Source organism: Falco peregrinus, chromosome 16, assembly GCF_023634155.1.
Source record: "Falco peregrinus isolate bFalPer1 chromosome 16, bFalPer1.pri, whole genome shotgun sequence".
Classification (NCBI taxonomy): domain Eukaryota; kingdom Metazoa; phylum Chordata; class Aves; order Falconiformes; family Falconidae; genus Falco; species Falco peregrinus.
The window spans coordinates 2,975,163-2,993,945 of record NC_073736.1 but is presented as its reverse complement, the minus strand read 5'-3'; the positions used below and the strand labels follow the sequence as shown (position 1 = coordinate 2,993,945).

Genomic DNA, 18,783 nt, shown 5'->3' with positions numbered 1-18,783 from the left:
CTGCGCTGATGGTACTTCTAGCACTAAAGGGTTGGGTTTAGCTCAGTGTGAGTCTCTCCTTCGTGTTGTGGGGGACCCTCCATGTGGCCGCTGGGGTGGGGGGCTTGTTGACCCCACGTCCTGACCAAGGCCATGTGGCTTGTTGACTGACTCCATCTGCTGACGCTGGGTTTGTGTCCGTATTTGTTCCCAGTGAATTCTTTGCTACAGAACTAGCTTAGAGTCTGACTGTGAGTACTGGTCACAGAAAAAAATACTCCTGTTTTCTGTTTACTATCTGGAAGCGCTTAGTCAGCGCGACAGGCCAGTGTTCTGCTACTTGCCCAGACCTGGGACCCTTCCCCAGTAGTACTGGTTTGCGTGTGTTTGCTATTTAAGTGATCTTTTTTTCCTCTTCAGCTGCCATCTAGTTGATGGTGGAAGGGTGTTTGGGGGAGCAGGAGCGTCGTGCCCCCTCCGTAGCGGAGATTTTCCGACTTCTGTATTCACTCAGAAGAATGATTGACCAAAGCTGTGTGCTTCACCCTAAAAAAGCCTCGATAACTGAACTTCCCAGGCCTTGACAAACCAAGGTGGTTGGCGTCGGTCCAGGTCAGGCAGCTGATCTCCACTGCGTGCACACTCCCTGGTCACGCAGCAGTGCAGCAGCTGCTTTGAGTAAGTACATAGAGAAGTGCAAGGGTGTCGTCAGCTACATGGAAGCGGCCTTCCTGCTTACCTTCACCTTCTGCTCCCCTCGGCACAAACCGAGAGGAGAGGGGAAAACAAACGGGACCTGCATTTATTGTTTTATGGGAGAAAAAAAAAAAATCCAAAATAGCAGAGATACACAATTCCAGAATTCCAGAACGTGCTTGGTTACGGTATATCCTGATGAGCAAAAAAACCCCAAAAAAATTAAAATCGGTGAGAATTGAATTGGGAAGAAAAATAAACTACATGTACAAAATCAAATTGCTTGACTCAAGGTTTCCTACTCGATTTGAATCGGTGACTTGAATTAATTCATCTTTCTACAGCCGAGACATGCCCTAGATATTCAGAACTCCTTAATTGTGCGCTGATTACCGGCGTGTGCACGCGTAGTTGAGCAAGAGTTGTGTTCATAAAATAACAAATGAGTTACACGTTTGCTTATGTACCCGGAGTTTTTGCTGTAACACGTCTTGCTCACGGGTGTATTTATAGAACCAAAGTTTATTTCCTGACTGCGCTGTCGCTATAGCCAGGGCTTTTTTACACATACATGCATGAGTGAGGTTAAAAAAATTGCTGTAGCGCCTTGCCCCTGGTTTGTGTTTTCTAGAACAGAGCTGTTTGTTTGAAGAACGTAGGGGCCAATGTTAATACTTACCCTGTGAGCTGGTAAAATGCATCTTCCCTAAAACCCTGATGGTGTTTTCCGTAATTCCAATTTATCAGGTATTTTGGCTCTGATCCTGCTGCACAGACGCGCCCGGAGCGGGGACAGCCTTGCAGGTGCCACGTCTGGAAGGAGCAGAGGCCGCGGGCAGGGGGGGGCTGGCAGGGTAGAGCACGGTGGAAGCAGCTGGGCTGGCTCGGTAAGGCGCAGCTTAGTCACTTCCTTCGGGAAGCGTGTCGGATGCAGCTCTCCTGTGCGGGAGCCTCACCTGAGCCACCTCAGCTGGGAGCAAAATGTCAAGGTGTTCTCTGCTTACTGGGAACGGACCTTCTCGCAGGCTGGGTGTGCTGGCCCGGACTGGTCCCAGCAGGCACAGGAATGAACTTGGGCTCGGTGCTGGCCAGGAAGACCCGGGAAGGGGTTAGACCTGCTGCAGGAAAGGAGACCAGAGCCACCAAAGCCTGGGGCACAAACACTTCTCGGGGTGTTCCCAGCTCACGGCTGCTCCTGAACCTCCTCGCTGCACTCGCCTGGATGAAGCTGGAGAGCCTCAGTCCGCTTCTGCCACATCCCTGCTCCGCTGGGAATCCGGGCGCAGGAGATGCCCACCGCTTCCTTGCTCTTCTGTGGATGTGACCCCCTGGTGTCCTCCATCACGAGCCTGGAGCTGTCCTCCGTCAGCTGGGAAGAAGAATGTCCCCGCTTGTCTGATGAGGCGCTGTGGCTTGTCCCCCAGATTCCCCAGCTCGACAAGCCCTTACTCATCTGCTTGTTCAGAGCGGGGATTTCACGAGACCCTCTCCGAGCCCCACGAGGACATTTCTCAGCCGGTGACCCGCTGGAAGCAGGGGAGCCAGAGCTGTGGGTGACGCTGGTGGAGGTGTGCCTGCCGCGGGGCTGGCTCCAGTGGCAGAGTCCAGAGGCACCTGCACAAGATCGAGGCGTGTCGGGAAGCCTGATGCCTCGCCTCTGCCAATGTGGAGGCGGAGGGAGGAGGGCCAAAAGACATGTCCCTTCTTGCAACGGCTGAAAACGGAGAAGGAAACTCGCTAGAGCCTTTTTCACCAGCACAGGAGGCCTCACTGTCCTGCTCTCACCCCAGAAGCCCTCCCGTACTCCAGTACTCTGGGGGGGTGGCAGTCCCGCACCCACCGGGCGATGAACATCGCAAGGAGAAGAGGCTTTTACAGACAGGAGGTGAACAAAACCCTCTGGGAGCTGCCCAGGAGATACACCTCCCTTCACCCGGTGGGGTCTGGAGCCTACGGATCGGTGTGGTGAGTGGGGTCGTGGGGCGAGCTGGGGGTGTTTAAAGTATCACGCCTGGGGGGGAAACGAGGAGGTGCTTGGGTGCACCCCTCCATTAGGAAAGGACATTTGCATGAGTGATGAAGGCGGTTTGCCTCCTGGCGCGGGCAGCGCAGAGGTCACTCACAGAAGCTGAGACGTTTCCTCCTGTGGTCGCCCTGGGTGGGCAGAGAGGGGGGTGCTCCTGTTAAAGCTCCCATCCCAGCTCACCTCGGTGGGCGTCCCTGGGCAGCAGCTCGCGGACCGGCTAGGCAGGGCTTCCGGGTGCCGTGGGACAACGTGGGCTGCCACCGCGGCGCTGGGGGTCAGGCAGCTTTTGAGCTGCCTCGGTCTGCAGCTTGCGTTAAGGTTTCTGTCTGGTAGCGAAGCGGGGGGGGGGGGCAAAATAACGGGGTGCCTGCAAACAATTTGTAGGTGGTATCAGAGGTGGGTGCTGGGGCAGGGGTGGCTGCAGCGTGTCCTGCAGCATGTCCTTGGTGCTTAGTCCCAAGCAGCACACGCTGGGCTGCCTGGGGAAAGGAGCTGGATGATACCACTCCCACCTGGGTGCTGCTTCCTTGAAATCATAAAATAGACATTATCGTAAACCAGGATCGGTAACAGGCTGGGACTTCCTTCCCGGCTGATGATAATCCTCAAGCTATGAGAGAGCAGCACAAGCTGTCGATAATTAAATCAGCTGGGCGAAGGTGTCTGTAGAAGTCAGACCTTGCTTGGTTTACGTTGGCAAGCTGGAGGAGATGGGTGAGTTTTTGAAAGGTGAAGTACGAAGCAGCACTTTGATAGGATCTGAAGGGAGCCCTTGTTTCATAACACACAGAGCTAAGAAAATAAAAAGAAGAAGGTGTGTCCCCTTGTGTAGGTGTTGGGCAAAGTCTGTCTGCTGGCTGTTGCAGCACAGATCTGAAACCCTGCGGCTTGGGTGCTGCCCTTGTCCCCTGGGCTCACCGAGAGGCACCCGGTGCTGCCTTTCCCTGCTCTGCTGTCCAGGTGCATTTAAGCTTCTGAGATGCTTAAATGAGTCCTGCAAAATCAGGCAAGTCTAAACTTGACTTTTTTTTTTTTCCCCCATATTTGTACAGTCTTTTCTGGGTTTTATCATAAAGGCAGGCAGGAAGACTAAAAGAAAATAAAGACGGGACAAAAAAACCCAAAAAAAACCAAAACAAAACAAACAAAAAAAACCCAGGGAAAGATAAATCCTTCCAAAGCTTCCTTGCCCACCAGCAAAAACCAAACACCAACAAATCTTTTACAGGTCCCTGGGAAAGTCTTGGCTGCTCTGGAGGTCTGGGGGAGAGAGGGATGCGTGTTAGAGCAGCCCAGGGATGCAGGGAGGTGCTGGTGGTATGGCCTGGACTGTGCTCAGCAGGAAGGGCTTGGTGCTGACTCCTGTGCACAGCAGCGGTGGAAGCATGTGGAGTTAGGATTTGCTGTCCTCTGCTGGGAATTGCTGGGAAGCTTTCCTATCTGCTGGCTTTTCCACCCTGAGCAGCTGAGAAACTAACTCGGGAAAACCAGCAAAGACGTGTTTCCTCCCTTCTTAATTCTGTCAAAACTTGTAGCGATTTGGCTTCCAGCTGCATGTCGTTGTGGAAAAGTGTCTTCTGCCCCCTCCAGCGCTGGTCTGGGGATCCCTGCCAGCTAAAGCAGGGCCACAGCTCTGCCTGCCGGTCTGGTTCCGAACTTCAGAGCTCGTGAAGCCTGTGCCGGGCAGGATGCGGTGGGCTCTCCCAGTTGCTTCAGCTGAACTGACTCTCGGCTGCGCCTCACGGCAGGGCTGGAAGTAGCGCTGGTGGCGCTGGGCAGGCTGCAGCTTCATCCCCCACCTCTCCTGTGATGGAGGGGGGGGGGGGGTGCAGATGGGTGGTGGGACCAGCAGCTGGGCAGGCAGATAAGAACATGCACCCTCCGATTAGGGAATCTGCCTTGAATTCTGCAGAAGCTGTTTGACTATCTGGTCCGACAGACCTTCCTCTTATTTCCCTGGCTCCTTGGAAAACTTGACGCTGTGCTGTCTGCTCTGCCAACACCTGCTGAAGACCTGAAACTGAGACAACTCTTCACTGTCCTCCTAAAGACGTCTTCAGTGCTGAAGCTGCCTCGTGTAGCTGTTCCTGCACTTAATTTGGTTTTCCTGGCTGAATGCATCAATGAAATCACCGCCATACCAAAGCTCCCAAAGGATGTTTTTTGCTCTCATTATGCGCAACTTAAAGCAACTGGAAGGGACCTTAGTGGCCACGGGCAGGGAGATTGCCCAGCGGTACGGGGGAGGTTGGTGAGAGCTGTTGATAGCCCAGACTGCCAAAGGACACACCACAACTGATGGCTTGTGGCTGGCAATCGAAACAAGCTGGGCAAGAGACTTCCCAGATTTGCAGCGAGGAACTGATAGCCCCTCCTCAGCACTGAGCCAAAGGGAAAGCCACGCGGAGCGGGATATTCCCACCTTCCCTGTTGCAATTGGCCCTAAACTCAGCAAAATGCACCGTTTGATCGTGTTAGTACAGCTGGTGTTTCCCTGTTTATTAAGTCTTGCCTCTGAGCGGTGGCCCTGGAGGTCATGGTGACATTGCTTTGCAGCATTGTTGTACCTGCCTTTCCCTGTCTCGGGTCCCCTGGGAGCCTCAAGGAAGAAGTGGTGGCTGGGTACTGTGACAGGGAGAATCGTGCATCCCTTTGGAGAAGGAAGGCAGCATTCATGTGGGCTCGGTTACCCTGCACAGCTAAAAGCTGTGGGATGGAACGTGCCGATTTATAGCACTTCCATCTCCTCGGGAGATGAGATGAGGGTTTACAAAGCTGTGGGAACTGCTCTGGGAAAGGAGAACCCTTTCTTCATCTGTTTGCCACTCGGTCAAGGAGGGGTTGAGGCACCAATGTGTAATGGGGTGCACTGAGACCCCCCCCGGAAAACACCACCAAGCATCCCGAATTACAGCGATCTTTGCCTGGGGACCCCCCTGACCCCCTTCTTCTCTGGTGAAACCTGGGGCCTCCTTCACAATCTGATCAAAGAGCTCCTAGAAGCAGAGAAAGTGTCGCGGGATCACCCTATCCAGCCACAAACAGCAAATGTGACCAGAGGGAATAACACGTCACGTCTCCAGCAGCGGCTGTTGTACCATCTTTTCATTAGCTTTACGAAAGACTCTCATTTTCAACCAAACCTGCTTTTACGCGGAAGCATACGTGCAGCATCAAAGATCCGGAATGTGGGTGAATTAATTCCAGAAGCCTGGATTTTCATTGCGTGGCATCTAGTTGTCACTCCAGAAGACTTAAAAGACAGCAACCTCCAGGCAGCTGGCAGAGCAGAAAATGCTTTATTCCCTTCTGCCTCTGCGTTAGGGAAGGAGAGGGCAGAGTTAGAACTAACCCTGACTTTTAACCATTTGCGTTGCCCTCTTCTCACGGCTCTGTTAGCTCCAGCTCACCTCTGCAGGTTAAGGGGAACAACAACGAGCCGCTGATACGTTGTTTGGTATCCCACCTAGTCCTCCAAAGAGCACGGGCAGTGGTCTGCGCTGTCACACATTGGTCATGCAGTGGTCATACAGGGTGGCATCTGCATGTGCAGGGCTCCGCTGGGTTTCTCAAGGGCCCTTTGCTGTTCCGCTGCGAGCTGTGGAATTAGCTCTTTTCTAGAAGACCTTGGCTATCGCAAACTTTGTTAAAACATACTGCTGACAGCAGAACTGATTTTTGTCTGCCGCAGCTCAGCCGTAGACAAGAAGACAGGGGAGAAGGTGGCTATCAAGAAGCTCTGCCGCCCGTTCCAGTCAGAGATCTTTGCCAAGCGAGCATACAGAGAGCTCATGCTGTTGAAGCACATGCAACACGAGAACGTAAGTACTCATTTCTTTCCTCTCCTGCTGAAACAAGGGGGATTTTCCTGCCACCTGGGAGCAAGTCCTTTCTGGTGGCATCACCTTTGTTTTAATTGAGAGGCCCCGACATTTGGCACGTGCAGGCAGTCCTGGGGTTTAACTGCTGTCTGTCTGCTGCACCCAGTTGGCACCAGGTTGAAACCGATGTGTAATGGGTACTCCCGTGTATTAGTAAGAGGAAAAGCAGCATAGCGAGGAGTCCTCGGATTCCTCAGATGGAGTTCTCGGTGCTCACCCGTGTGCGCGTGCGAAGGGAGGGCTGCTACCTGAGTCCCATGTGCACGGCAAATGCTTTCCAGGTTTAAACGTGCACTTCTCTTCTCACCAGGTCATTGGGCTGCTTGATGTCTTCACCTCTGCCACCTCCTACCAGGGATTCCAGGACTTGTAAGTTTGGAATTTGCATTCCCTCTACCTAGACTCAGCCGTTGGCCAGAGACACCTGTGACTTAGCAGCAGGGTAACAGATCAGGCTGGGGTGCAGTCCAACAGACTGAGTTGAAAAAGAGCCAGGCTAAAGCCAGACATCCCCAAAACCAAGGAGAGTCAAAAGCACAAGTCAGTTCCCATGGCTAAAACACCCAGGGTACATAAACAGATCCCACGCCGTGCCGTGCTCACTGCTGGGAGAACACAGTATATATGGACCAATGTATGTAACAAAGAGTCGTTATATTCCATGGCATATCACATGTAGCGTGATCCGTGCCAATGTGTGTCTGCTGAGCTAAGAGGCTGCGCTCAGAATGGGAGAAATATCGTTTGACAGGCCCTAGGGTCATAAAACTGAGAATTTTTAAATCTGCCTTTCTTTTCCTGTTGATTCCGGCTGCTCTTTTTTGTTTGTTTTTGGCATTTCCCTCAGTGTTTGATGATCAGGTTGGACAAGTCGTTTTCTCTTCCCCATCCCTGGGCACGAGCAGCGTGCGGCTGGGTTGGGTTTTTGGCTGCTGGCTGGGTATTTAGCAGCCTGCAGGAAAAAGTGTTTGAAGGTTCTCAGATTCCTGCTGGAAGACCGTCAACTAATTAGCACTCTCAGCAGGCAGGCTGAAGACTGAAGGAAGCTAGATGTTGTCGTCTTAGGGCCGGGGAACGTTACAAAAATTAAATTTGGGAGCCAACGCAGCAGTTCTGCAAGACTCTTTAAAGCTGTGCAAGATGTTTCCACTCCCGGATGGTGTCAGGCCATCTGGAACTGACCATCACTTGAGGTCTAAAGTAAACTAGCTCAGGATTGTTAAAGTTTGGAAGATTATTCTTCCTTGATGTCAGATAGCCAGTTTAAGGGGAGGAGAAAGAGCACCTTTCAGAGCAGGTTGAAATCCCAGCATCACTGCAGGCTCTGCTGGTTAGTCAGGAACGCTGTCACAACTACTCATCTTCGTTACAGCACACAGCCAAAAAAGGCCAAAGCAAGCCCAAAGTGAGAACAAGGCTAGCCTGCTTCCCTGTATTTTTCTTCTAGACTCAGGGCCTTGTCTTACTGCCTTTTAGCTACCTGGTGATGCCATACATGCGGACAGATTTACAAAAGATCATGGGACATGAATTCAGTGATGAAAAGATCCAGTACCTGGTCTACCAAATGCTGAAAGGGCTGAAGGTAGGTGGGTCTGGAGGAGTTTAGTGACTCCCCGTGTCTCCTCTACACATCACCTCTGGGTTGACCATAACTAAACCCCCTTCTGAGGCTGTGCAGGAAGATTTGGTGGCTTATGGCATCCCCTGAGAACAAATCCTTCTTCCAGTACACATCAATAAAATGACTGCTTGTTGGCATCAGTCAGTCGGGTATGGAAGCAATCGGCAGCCATAGACCTTGCGGTGTTTTTTCCACGGCAGCAGACACGTCACTCTTCGACTTGCCAAAACCCTTAGCAGCAAAACTGCGTAGAAAGTAAGAGGCTGGTAGCAACGGGAGCTTCTGCTGAGTTCCTAAGGGAGGCTCTCAGGAGAAGGTGGAAGAAATGATGTTCTATTCAATAGAACAAAATAGAACAAAAGAACAAGGAAAGACGCTGTAACTGGCTTTGGGAGAGTAGACAGCAATCCCTGCAAGCCCTGGGATGTCGAGATGTCTTAATGCTGCCCTCTGTGGCATTCTTCAGCTGGAGTCAGTGACTTACAGGCATTAATGAGCTGCCCTTAATAACACCTTTTCCCAGATCACTGTTATCTTGAGTTTAAATAAAGGAGGAAGAACACACGGAAGGTTTGACTGGTGTGATAACAGGCTTGTAGTCGGTTCTTACCATTTTGTGTTTTAATGATGAGAGATTTTTCACATGTTTAACACCCAAAATGACAAAGATTTTGTGTCATTGACTGGCCACGTTTCTACCTGTAATCCTGATGCTTTTGAGAGTTTGAAACTATTCATGCGCTTGCTCTAAGGAACGATTGCTCCATACCTTCTCCTCTGCTCTATGCCTCTTCTTTAGACTGGCAATATCCTTGCAAATCCTGTCAGAAATTCCATGTAGAGATTTCTTTTCCAACCGGTGCCCTGGGGCTGGGGACCTGCAGCAGGCTGCAGTTGTGTTCTCAGCAAGTTCTTGTTTGTAGCTCTTGTTTCTCTACTGGAGAACAGAAAGTCTTGTCTGCTGGTGATCACATTGTGGCTCCTCTTTTTATTGCAGTATATTCATTCCGCTGGCATCGTCCACAGGGTAAGTTCATGTGCACCTTTACTCTGATTTTTGTCAGTTTAGAAGAAACACAGCTTGGTCGTAAAGTTAATAACTGTTTCTCTAGTAGTCTTGTCTGCTCTAAAGTCTCCCTGGCGTCTTCTCTCTTCTCCCTCCTACACACTGGATGTGTTTGGATTTGCTCATTTATGCAGCATTTTGAGGAAATGCTGTATTTTCTGATGAGCTAAGAAGCATTTTATGATGCTTTTTGAATTAAGACAGTTGCGGAAAAAGAAATAATAACCTAAAGCTGTACAGTGTAGCAGGCGTGGTGTCATTGGGGTATTGACACTGGACTTGGGATGTTATGGGGCCCCATCAAAGGCGAGCAGAGGTTTGGCTGAGGCTCCTGTTGATGTGTTGCAACTCAAAACTTCCTTATTATTCTGCTCTTGTCTTTTGTAGGACCTGAAGCCAGGCAACCTGGCTGTGAATGAGGACTGTCAGCTAAAGGTAGGTGGAAAAGCACCACTTTGTAGCACGTAGGATATCAGATTGTAGAGGAACCGCTCTGCCAGCAGGAATTTGGCACCCTCATGTTTCCTCTTGCCTTCCAAGACTTGATTCGAGGTGTTTCATTACTCGGCGATTGCAGGCGCTGAGAAATCCTCACCTGCTGATGTAACTTGCTGACTCAGGGTCTAAGCCTTGGAATGAACATCCTGTCGCCGTAATTCCTGTGGCACGGCACTTCGTAACGACTTCCTAAATCAATTCAGTGCTGCTGAGCAATACTTGCGTTCGGTGAACGATCCCTGAAGGATAACTGGACTGAATCACAGCTGCCCTTTGGTTCTCATTGATGTGGCGGTTGTGATTCCAGACGTTATTTTCAGTATGGCTCTGAAGGTTTTGCTAGCAGCTCCCTGCTGCAGTGCTCTAGTAATGTATATGACATTATATACATTTCTGTACAGTGCTTTTCTGTAATGTATATTACAGGGCATGGCTCTGTTGCCTGTAAAGGTTGGGCCAAGCTATGTTCATCTCCCGTACCGAGGGAGAGGCCGTGCCCTGTCAGCTGCAAGGTGTTTTTATAGGGAAGGGTGAGTCGTGGTGGCCTGGGAGCATGCCTTTGCTGCCAAGTTATAGACCAACACCATTAAATAAAGCCGCTGGAGTTGAAACTTAAGCTTCAAGAAAGGAAGTGACCTTCCGGGTAGCATGCAGCACTGAGCCTTTCGGCAGGGTCTTCGCACGACAACTGGTTTTGCAGTCAGCTTGCAATTCACGGTTGGAATTAAGACAAACCTGTTAGTTCGTTGAACTGTCCCGTGGGTGGCTGTGGTGTAGTTGGAGCTTTGTCATTATCTGATCGGATCCGCTTCGTTTCCTCTTAGAAGTAGATTCTCACTTGCCTGTAGGATTTTTCTTTTCTTTCCTGCCCTTCCTTCTCCCTCTCCCTTTGGTCAACTGCAGATCTTGGATTTCGGCTTGGCCAGACACGCTGATGCTGAAATGACCGGCTACGTGGTTACGCGCTGGTACAGAGCCCCTGAAGTCATTCTCAACTGGATGCACTACAACCAGACAGGTGAGCTGCCTTGCTTCGGTGGTGTGACTGTCCGGTGACGAGCATGTGGGGATCCCGCTGTCACGCCTGGGTCAAATCGTACGTAATCCTCCAGATGCTTTTCATCTTTGTCATCACTTTTCATCTTTGTCATCAGTGTTCCCTGGAGCAGAGCGAGTCCCAGGGCTGTCACAGGGCTCCCCGAGCTAGTGCCTGTGGGAAATGATGAATGTGTGGATTTTTAGCAGTGCAGAAAGAACAGGAGAGGGTGGAAAACGGGAGTGAAACTTAAATCAGTGCCTGCTGCAGGCAACAAAGCAAGCAACAGCCCCAGCAATCATTGCTGCCTTTTTACTGTCTTTTAAAATTTATTTTATTTCCTCCTTTTTTTCTCTGGACAGTGGATATCTGGTCTATTGGCTGTATCATGGCAGAAATGCTGACTGGGAAAACGCTGTTTAAAGGAAAAGACTGTATCCTTTCAAGCTGAACCTTTTCCCTGGGGAGGGAGTAATAATTCTTGGTGTGTGTGAAAGGGCTTTTATGAATGAGGCTATGGAGAAAAATAGGTGTCAGTGTGGTTTTCCAGGAGGTAATCGCAGGGACCAGTCTTTTTGGTGAGGAAAATGGGGAGAAGATGGGAGGGGGGCTAAGCTCCCCTTAGAAATACCCCTCTGTGCTGGCCACAGGTGCTCTACGTCAGCAGTCTAACCTTCCGTGGCCATAGCTCTGTCCCCAAACCCTTGTGTATCCCCACAGCCTGCGGGCATATGCCCTGGCAGAGTTGTGCCAGCAGAATTATCCATTGATGAAAATGACCCTTGGAGCAATTCTTGCCAGTCTAATGAGCCTCTGCTTGTGTGGCTCTGTTAGGTTTGTATCGTAACCTACTTGTAGCTCCCCCGGGTCCTCGGGCTCTCCAGCCACCCCGGCGCGGGGGGTAGGTCCAGGGCTCGCTCCTAGATGTGTGATCCTTAACGCAGCCTGCCAGACCTGGACCAGCTGACTCAGATCCTGAAAGTGATGGGGCATCCTGGAGAAGACTTTGTGGAGAAGCTGGAGGACAAAGCGGTAAGAAAGTTCACTGCGACTTCAGGTCCCGCTGGCAGGGAGAGGTTAACCTGGTCATGTTAACCATGTCTTTGAGATGGGGGAGGCGCTGCTTTTGCAGCCACGGCAGTCTTTTCCCCTTGGCAAGGAAGATGCTTCTCTTTGCTAGTGGCACATCTGATGGATTTGGTGTTGCGTTGGGAACTGGTGTGGATTGCAGGGACTCCTGGGTGAGGTGTCTGATACCCCAGCAAACTACCAGCCTCCTCCGTTGGCCAGTTTGGCCCTTAAAGCAGCAATATTTCTGTATTTCAGTGGATGAAAATAGTTCCTTGCATACTGGCCACTGAAACGTGACATCTGGGATGATTCGCTGTTCTCTTCTTTTGCCTTTGCTTGTCTGAGCTGTGAGACCCAAGAGCTGCATTCACAGCCCTCTCATTCATGTGCAGTGAATGTGCTTTCCTTTCTCTTTCAGGCAAAGAACTATATCAAATCCCTTCCTAAAATCCCCAAGAAGGATTTGTCTGTGCTTTTCCCCAAAGCCAATCCTCAGGGTAAGTCAATGTCCCACTGTTTCTCGTGAGTTTTCACAGCTGGAAAGGAGTCAGGCTGACTGTGACAGCTCAATTCTTATTTTTCCTCTTTCTCTTAATTTCTTGCTACTTTCTCCCTTGCAGCTTGTGCCCCTGCCCCTCCCCAGGACAAATATGTGTGAACTAAAAGCAAAACAATTATTTATTTGCATTACCATGGCAACGTTCTGCTGTTCTTGGCCATTTACTTCTTTCTTTTTTCTTGCTTTTTATTCTAAAATGGCACAGCCCATAACACACAATATTTGAAGGAAGAGAGAAACTTCTGACTGTTGTGTCAGTGAGCCAGAGGATGGTGGGCGCTGGATATAACAGGATGTCTAGGTTCTGGGATGCAAATTGTGGGATTAGGCCAGTTGCACATATTGGCTCCACTTGGTATGAGAGTTAGCATGAATTTTGGCTGATACTGGCTTCCAGAGGCTGTTGCTTGTAGCCCAGCAGGTGATATTACGATCAGTAGCATTTAGATAGACAAACCACCTCTTCTTTGTTCATTGTTATCTCCCAGCGCCACATGTGAGGCATCATAGGTCTTGGTAAAGTGCTGAGAGAGCCCCACGGTCCTCTCTGGTAATTTTTTTTTTTCCACAGTAAACCTTAGATCCTAATGATTTGTTGAACACCTGGATCTATTGATATGAAACAGGCAGCTGAGATGTGCAGTTTTCAGGGTAAAAATTGATCTCTTGCAAGGAGCTCTTTTCCCAAGTAGATTAGTGGTGAGAGCAAGCAAAACTCTTCTAAAAGAAAGCATTAAGACATTAAAACCAAGGGGGAACGGGGCTGGCAGACTAGTCAGGAGCTGAATTTCCTGCCTTCCTGTTTACCAGGGATGTATAGATTTCTGTATAGATTACTCATGTTAAGATTACTTTGAGTTGCAGGGGTCACAGTGAAAGCAAATGATTAAAACTGAAAAATATCTTGATGTTATTGGTTTGCTCTTTATGTTCTCGCAGCCCCATCTGTGCAGCAAGGTTTATTCAAGACTAATTTGTTCTTTCTGCACAATTTACACCTCCAGCTCTGTTGGCAAGAGCTCCCTGAGGCTGCTGCTGGGCAGGCGTTGCATCCCCGCTGACAGGAGCTACCTTGGCTGGCTAGGTTGAGGAGTCTCTTTTGTTTTCAGGTCTGGAGATGTAGCACTGGAAACACTGGTCCCATCACCTGCAGGGTTCGTGCACAGGGTGCCTGCTCCCCGGCATGCCTTGCTTACCCCTGTTCCTCTCTTCTGCAGCCGTGGACCTGCTTGACAAGATGTTGCAGCTTGACGTGGAAAAGCGTCTTACAGCGACGGAGGCGCTGGCTCACCCCTATTTTGACCAGTTCCGAGACGTCGAAGAGGAAACGGAAGCGCAACAGTCCTACGATGATTCTCTGGAACACGAAAAGCTTTCGATAAATGAGTGGAGAAGTAAGAAATTTATCTTCTTTGAAGCTCCTTGTCAGCACAGGACTTCCCTGCTCCTCTCTCTTTCCTGTGCATGTGCTGAGGGAGGCTGCGGTTGCCTGCTGGGGCACATCTCCCCTGCCTTGCTCTTGCTTTAATGCAGGCAGCAAAGAATCCCCCCAGCCCTTCAGGCAGACTTTTCTCACCTCTCTGCTTTGTCTATCTCTTCCACCTTGTACTTGCCATACCCTCCCCACTGAATACCTCCTCTCTGCACATACAAAATTTGAGCTTTCATTTATGTCCCCTAAGATCACGCATTCATGGTTATTCTGTTCTGTTTTTCAAGAGCATATTTACAAGGAGATCTTGTCCTTCAGTCCCATTGCGCGAAAGGACTCAAAGAAGCGAAGTGGGATGTCATTATAGCAGGCGGTGCGGCTATGGCTGGGATTCGTTTCTCCTGGATGATGGATTTGATTTACGGCGCGCTGCCTTGCTGGTGGCCATTGTTTGGCCTGTGGGACTTCTCTGCCTGCTGCCACCGTGCTGTGGGCGTTGGACTTTGTTCTACTAAAGGGGGAAGCACCCCAAACAGTTTTCAACACAAAAGATAAATATATCCTCATTGAAACTTGAAGTGGGAGAATTTTACCTGGTGTTCCTTTTTTTTCCATATTTGTCCACTTGAGAGAGCAGGGATTTCATGCTCCCTTTCTCATTAGTCTTTCCAAGCACAGAGTTTTAGTACATTAATTACAGATAAGGCAAAGAAAAAGGTAAAATTGTCTGGGAATTGAATCCCAAGCAAAACGATCAGAAATAGTGAAGTTCAGCATAACAAGACTTTATCCAACCTATGAGTGCATCCCCTTTCCCTGAGCAGTCAAAACAACATCCTGCACGGTGAGGTGGCTGGGATGACGACGGCTCCAGGACACCATGGGAATCCAGTTGATCATGGGATCAGTCTGTGTTCAGAGCAGCTCCAGACTCTTGCTATCCACACACCTCCCTGCTGTGGTCCTTCCCCCTCTAGACACCTGCTGCCTCCTCTTTTTTTGTTTGTGTTTTTGTTGGGTTTTTTTTTTTTTCTCTGCTTATTTCATTCCCTGGGTTTTGATCACTGCTGTCTCCTCCTCCCTGCTAGCTGCAAACACATCCTGGGAATTCAAGGCCACATCCAACACTTACAGAGCGGGTATCCCAAGGAGCTGGGTTACAATCCAACACTCCTGCTGCCCACCCTTCCTACTCAGCCTGGCTTTCCTGACAGATTTCTCTTTCCTGGGCTTCTCTCTGGCTGGGCACCCTCTCCCTGGAGTCACCCTGCCTGCTCCAGGCTGCCTTTATCTCTCAGCCCGGCTGGTGTTTTCTTGCACAGCCCAGCGATGTGACCCCTTCCGCTGGCGTTCCTCCTGCCCTGCAAGATCGGTCAAACCAGGGACCTCTGCTCCAGTTCTCTTTAATGGCTGCTCGTCCTTCAAGATGAAGAAACACTTAAACTGATCATTTGGGAAATAGTCATTGTCAGTCCTAAGGCTCAGCTCTCAAAGTAACTAAAAGAATCTTAAAAAATCACATATTGAGGGGGGAAAAAGCAGAAAGGTATGTTGTATAAACAATCTAGCATTGGCAGAAAGAGGAACGTGATAATTCAACTCTGTGAACTCAAAATAAGTTCAAATATCTTAGTTTATTGGTATTGGATTCACTCCTTCAGTCAGCATCGTTATAAATTGCATCTAAGATAATCTTACTAAATAGACTATCTGACAAAAACTGCTACAGGCTAGAAGATGTCCTTCTGAATAAGAACTTCACAGATTTCCTTTACTGCGCTTCCACTGAGTTTTTGCATTTCTTATTTGTCTCTGCAAATTTTAATTTGTTTAGTTATTTAGCAAGTCAGTCTTGATAGCTACCAGAAATTGTCTTCTCTGAGATGCTCCGAGTCCCCCAGTGTGACGGGGTGGATACAAGAGAGCACGCGTCCCCAGCCAGCTGCAGCCAGCCCTGCTCTGACACAGTTTCTTTAGTAGATATAGAGCTTTATATGAGAGGAAAACCAGCACAATAATCTCTTTTTTTGCTCCTGGGTGTGGACAAGAAAAAACATAAGATGATGTGAGAAAATCCAGACAACTTGCCTGGATGTAATTGCTTTGGAAAGGTGTTCGGATAGCATCGAGGTGAGAGGAGCATGATACATAAACAGAGGGAGGTTGTTTTATGAACACAGACCAAACAGCCAGTCATCTGGATCCTCCCTCCAGGGAAAGTTTGTTCCATCTTTTGGTTCTACAATATGTGAAGTCATTAAAATTTAAAAGTATGTTTTGATCTTTAAAGTCATTTGATGTACTGGAGGTATATTGATACCATCTGAAGCCTGGCATTTTTTGATGTGTGCACATCAGTATGTCCCAAGCTGCCACTCAAGCACATAGGTGTTTGCTGTAAATGTTATTACCATTAGAACAGAGGCAAGATGAAAAATAATTACAAGCACAAAATAAGCAAATGGGATCTGAAAGTGACTGCGGTGTTATAACTGTGGCTGCGGGTTCTTGCCTCGGTGAGTCTGGGTCTCATACGAGCATCTAAACGCTCGTGCTTCAGAAACCGAGTGTAACTCATCCCCAGGGTGGGATATGCCGGGATAGCAGATGTGGAAGAGCAGGATTTTGGGGAGTAAGGGAACTCCAAGGTAGTTTTGAAGTTTGATAGCTTTGTAGTGTGAATGCCTGGCTCTCCACGGCAGCCCTCTAATACATCTTGCTGATCTTGTAGACAATACCTCTCGTTAGTCACGATGAAATACAGCCCGTATGCGCTTGTGTGGCTTATGCTAAAGCAGCGTAACTGCTGGGTCCTGACCACTGGTACCTGAGGTGGTGTCGGGATCCTTTGACACCTGAGACAAGGAGACCAGATAGTATTTTTTGAAGAATTTTTCCCTTCCTCCTCTATGCTTGTAAGTTCTCCTCATCCACGTGCTAAACCGGAAACTTTGGCAATTAACTAAGTACAATGGGGCCTTTGGGGGCTGTTTATGTCCCCTCTGCAGTGCTACAGAATTTATTTTTTTTTCCTCTGACAGGCCTCTACTTATTCCTGCTCGATATATAAATGAGTACGCTTCACTCCCACAGAAAAAATCTTTAAGTAGGTATTAGGACATCCCCCAACCTGTCACATATTCCCTTAAACACTGCTCTGGTTAATAATCACAGTCCTGGAAATGCTAATTGCTAACTCAAAATTTATAGAGGTGCTTATAAAAAAAAAAAAAAAAAGGCATAATTTTCTGCTGAGCAGGATACAAGCGCACAGCTATCTGTAAAGAGCGATTCTGTAATTGGGCATCTACCTGCAGCTTGGCTGATGGATGGAAATTGTTAATTTTCTTGAACTGACTCTGATAAACCTCTGGCCAGTTTACATGGCCCTGCATGTTAACATTAGTGCAGAGAAAAGCCTGAACAGTAACGGGGCTACGACTTGCTCTGGTTCGGTCCCTTCTGTGGTCTGACAGTCTGCACAGGAGCTCAGACTTACGCAGCCGGTCCCTGCTGCAGAGGTGTGCTGCGAAGCTATCAAGCGTAAGGCTCACCAGCAGTAACACGGGGTTATCAGATGCAAAATCAGTGTGTGTGCAAATCTGTATTTGTGGCTTGGACCTACAATTTTTCCCTACGATTGCAGGCACTATCCCTAGAGCTGCTCGCTTGCAGATGCACTGTACGCAGTGACTCTGGTGCTGCCCAGCCTGTAAGATCTCTTGCCAGTGTATTCTGCCTGCTGTTGACAGCAAAAACTAGAAATACACCCTGCAATCGCATCCCAAATCCTTCCCTGGACGGTGATGGCAACGGGCAGACCCACCCTGCAATCCAGAGGTGTGACTGTGGCTTGCGCAAGCCTATCTGCACTAGCTTTAAGCTACTGAGCTTGGTATTAACAGCACAGTCTAAAGGAGCAAGGAGCTCAGCACAAGTTAGTCTGAATATTTGCTCAGGATCTTCAGAAAGCTGCTCAGCCTGTGCTGAATGTCTTCAGCTCCATGGCTTAGCGATCTAGTCGCTAGATAGTTCAGTGCTAGGCAGGGATGACTGTTGGTTGTGATAACACCTTTGGACTGCAGCAGAAATACCTTCTTAGTTGGCATCTTCTTCCCTATTATGGCCAGTCCGGTTCAGCCGGTCGTTCCTAAGTCCGTCCCAAGGATGTGTGGCAAGAGACAAGCGTCTTCTCTGTGCGAGAGCTCAGAGCACGCAGTCCCCAGGGCTATAGAAAAGTATTTGTTGAGCAGGCACGTGAACCAGTAAGGCATGCAGCGTTTCTCAGCTCTCCCCCGCTTCTGTAGCTGCTGAGTCATTTTTGGTTGGGTTTAGCCGGGATGTACATTTTCAGTATCTCTAATTTTCTTCTTTGCCTGAAGCGATACCCAGTTTTGCCGCACAGACCTCCAACAAGGGAAAACTGCAACATTACCAGAATTTTCCAAGCTCTCACCTCCACCGGGATCTGGACAAGGAGACGTTGCGTTTCTTGGCTCTCTCTGCTGCAGCTCCTGCCATCTAGTACTTGGGATGACCCTCCAGCGACTGTAGCTTTTTGATATGACGGTGTTGATGTTATTCTGCTGTAGCTGCACAGCTGCTCCGCGCTGATGAGATCTGGTTTCTCTTGGCTCCTGTCTCCCTGGGTCACTCCGCACTTAGGTAGCAACAGCAAGCACAGAACCGTTGTGACAGTCCCTCAATTCCCTTGAAATTCAATGTTTTTGTTATGAAAAGGTGGGCTGGAGGACATGCAGTGGTATCCTGCTGCCCCTGCCTTGAAGAACCCCAGTTTGATGAGGGTAAGGGACCATCCTTTCCTCTTCCTAAGCGTAAGACAACCTGCATTTTCCTTGAGCAGTGGAAGGGAGAAGTTCCAGCTGCATCAGTCAAGCAGCAGTTAAAATACTGT

General features: G+C 49.3%; 1 protein-coding gene across 4 annotated transcripts; it reads left to right on the top strand.

Moving 5' to 3' along the window:
* The first annotated feature begins 141 nt into the window (after positions 1-141).
* On the top strand, positions 142-18,401 carry MAPK13 (mitogen-activated protein kinase 13). Of its 4 annotated transcripts, XM_055819980.1 has the most exons (14): positions 142-657; positions 1,423-1,562; positions 1,701-2,640; positions 6,393-6,522; positions 6,893-6,951; positions 8,059-8,167; positions 9,204-9,233; positions 9,660-9,707; positions 10,674-10,788; positions 11,169-11,240; positions 11,759-11,838; positions 12,296-12,374; positions 13,654-13,830; positions 18,251-18,401. In XM_055819980.1, the coding sequence occupies exons 3-14, from the start codon at positions 2,522-2,524 to the stop codon at positions 18,391-18,393; spliced, it is 1,161 nt and encodes a 386-aa protein (XP_055675955.1). In that variant the 5' UTR covers positions 142-657; positions 1,423-1,562; positions 1,701-2,521; the 3' UTR covers positions 18,394-18,401. The 4 variants fall into 4 exon arrangements, with proteins under 4 accessions (XP_055675955.1, XP_055675956.1, XP_055675957.1 ...); XM_055819981.1 differs by lacking the exon at positions 1,423-1,562; XM_055819982.1 differs by lacking the exon at positions 18,251-18,401 and adding an exon at positions 14,156-14,455 and having other exon boundaries at positions 1,423-2,640.
* The last annotated feature ends 382 nt before the right edge of the window (positions 18,402-18,783 follow it).

What these genes read in the sequence shown, in the direction of transcription:
- MAPK13 (XM_055819981.1), top strand. Translation starts at nt 2,522, where the DNA reads ATGAACATCGCAAGGAGAAGAGGCTTTTACAGACAGGAGGTGAACAAA. An exon ending in ATGAGGACTGTCAGCTAAAG is followed by an intron (nt 9,708 to 10,673) that starts GTAGGTGGAAAA and finishes GGTCAACTGCAG; the next exon opens with ATCTTGGATTTCGGCTTGGC. An exon ending in TTCGATAAATGAGTGGAGAA is followed by an intron (nt 13,831 to 18,250) that starts GTAAGAAATTTA and finishes CTTTGCCTGAAG; the next exon opens with CGATACCCAGTTTTGCCGCA.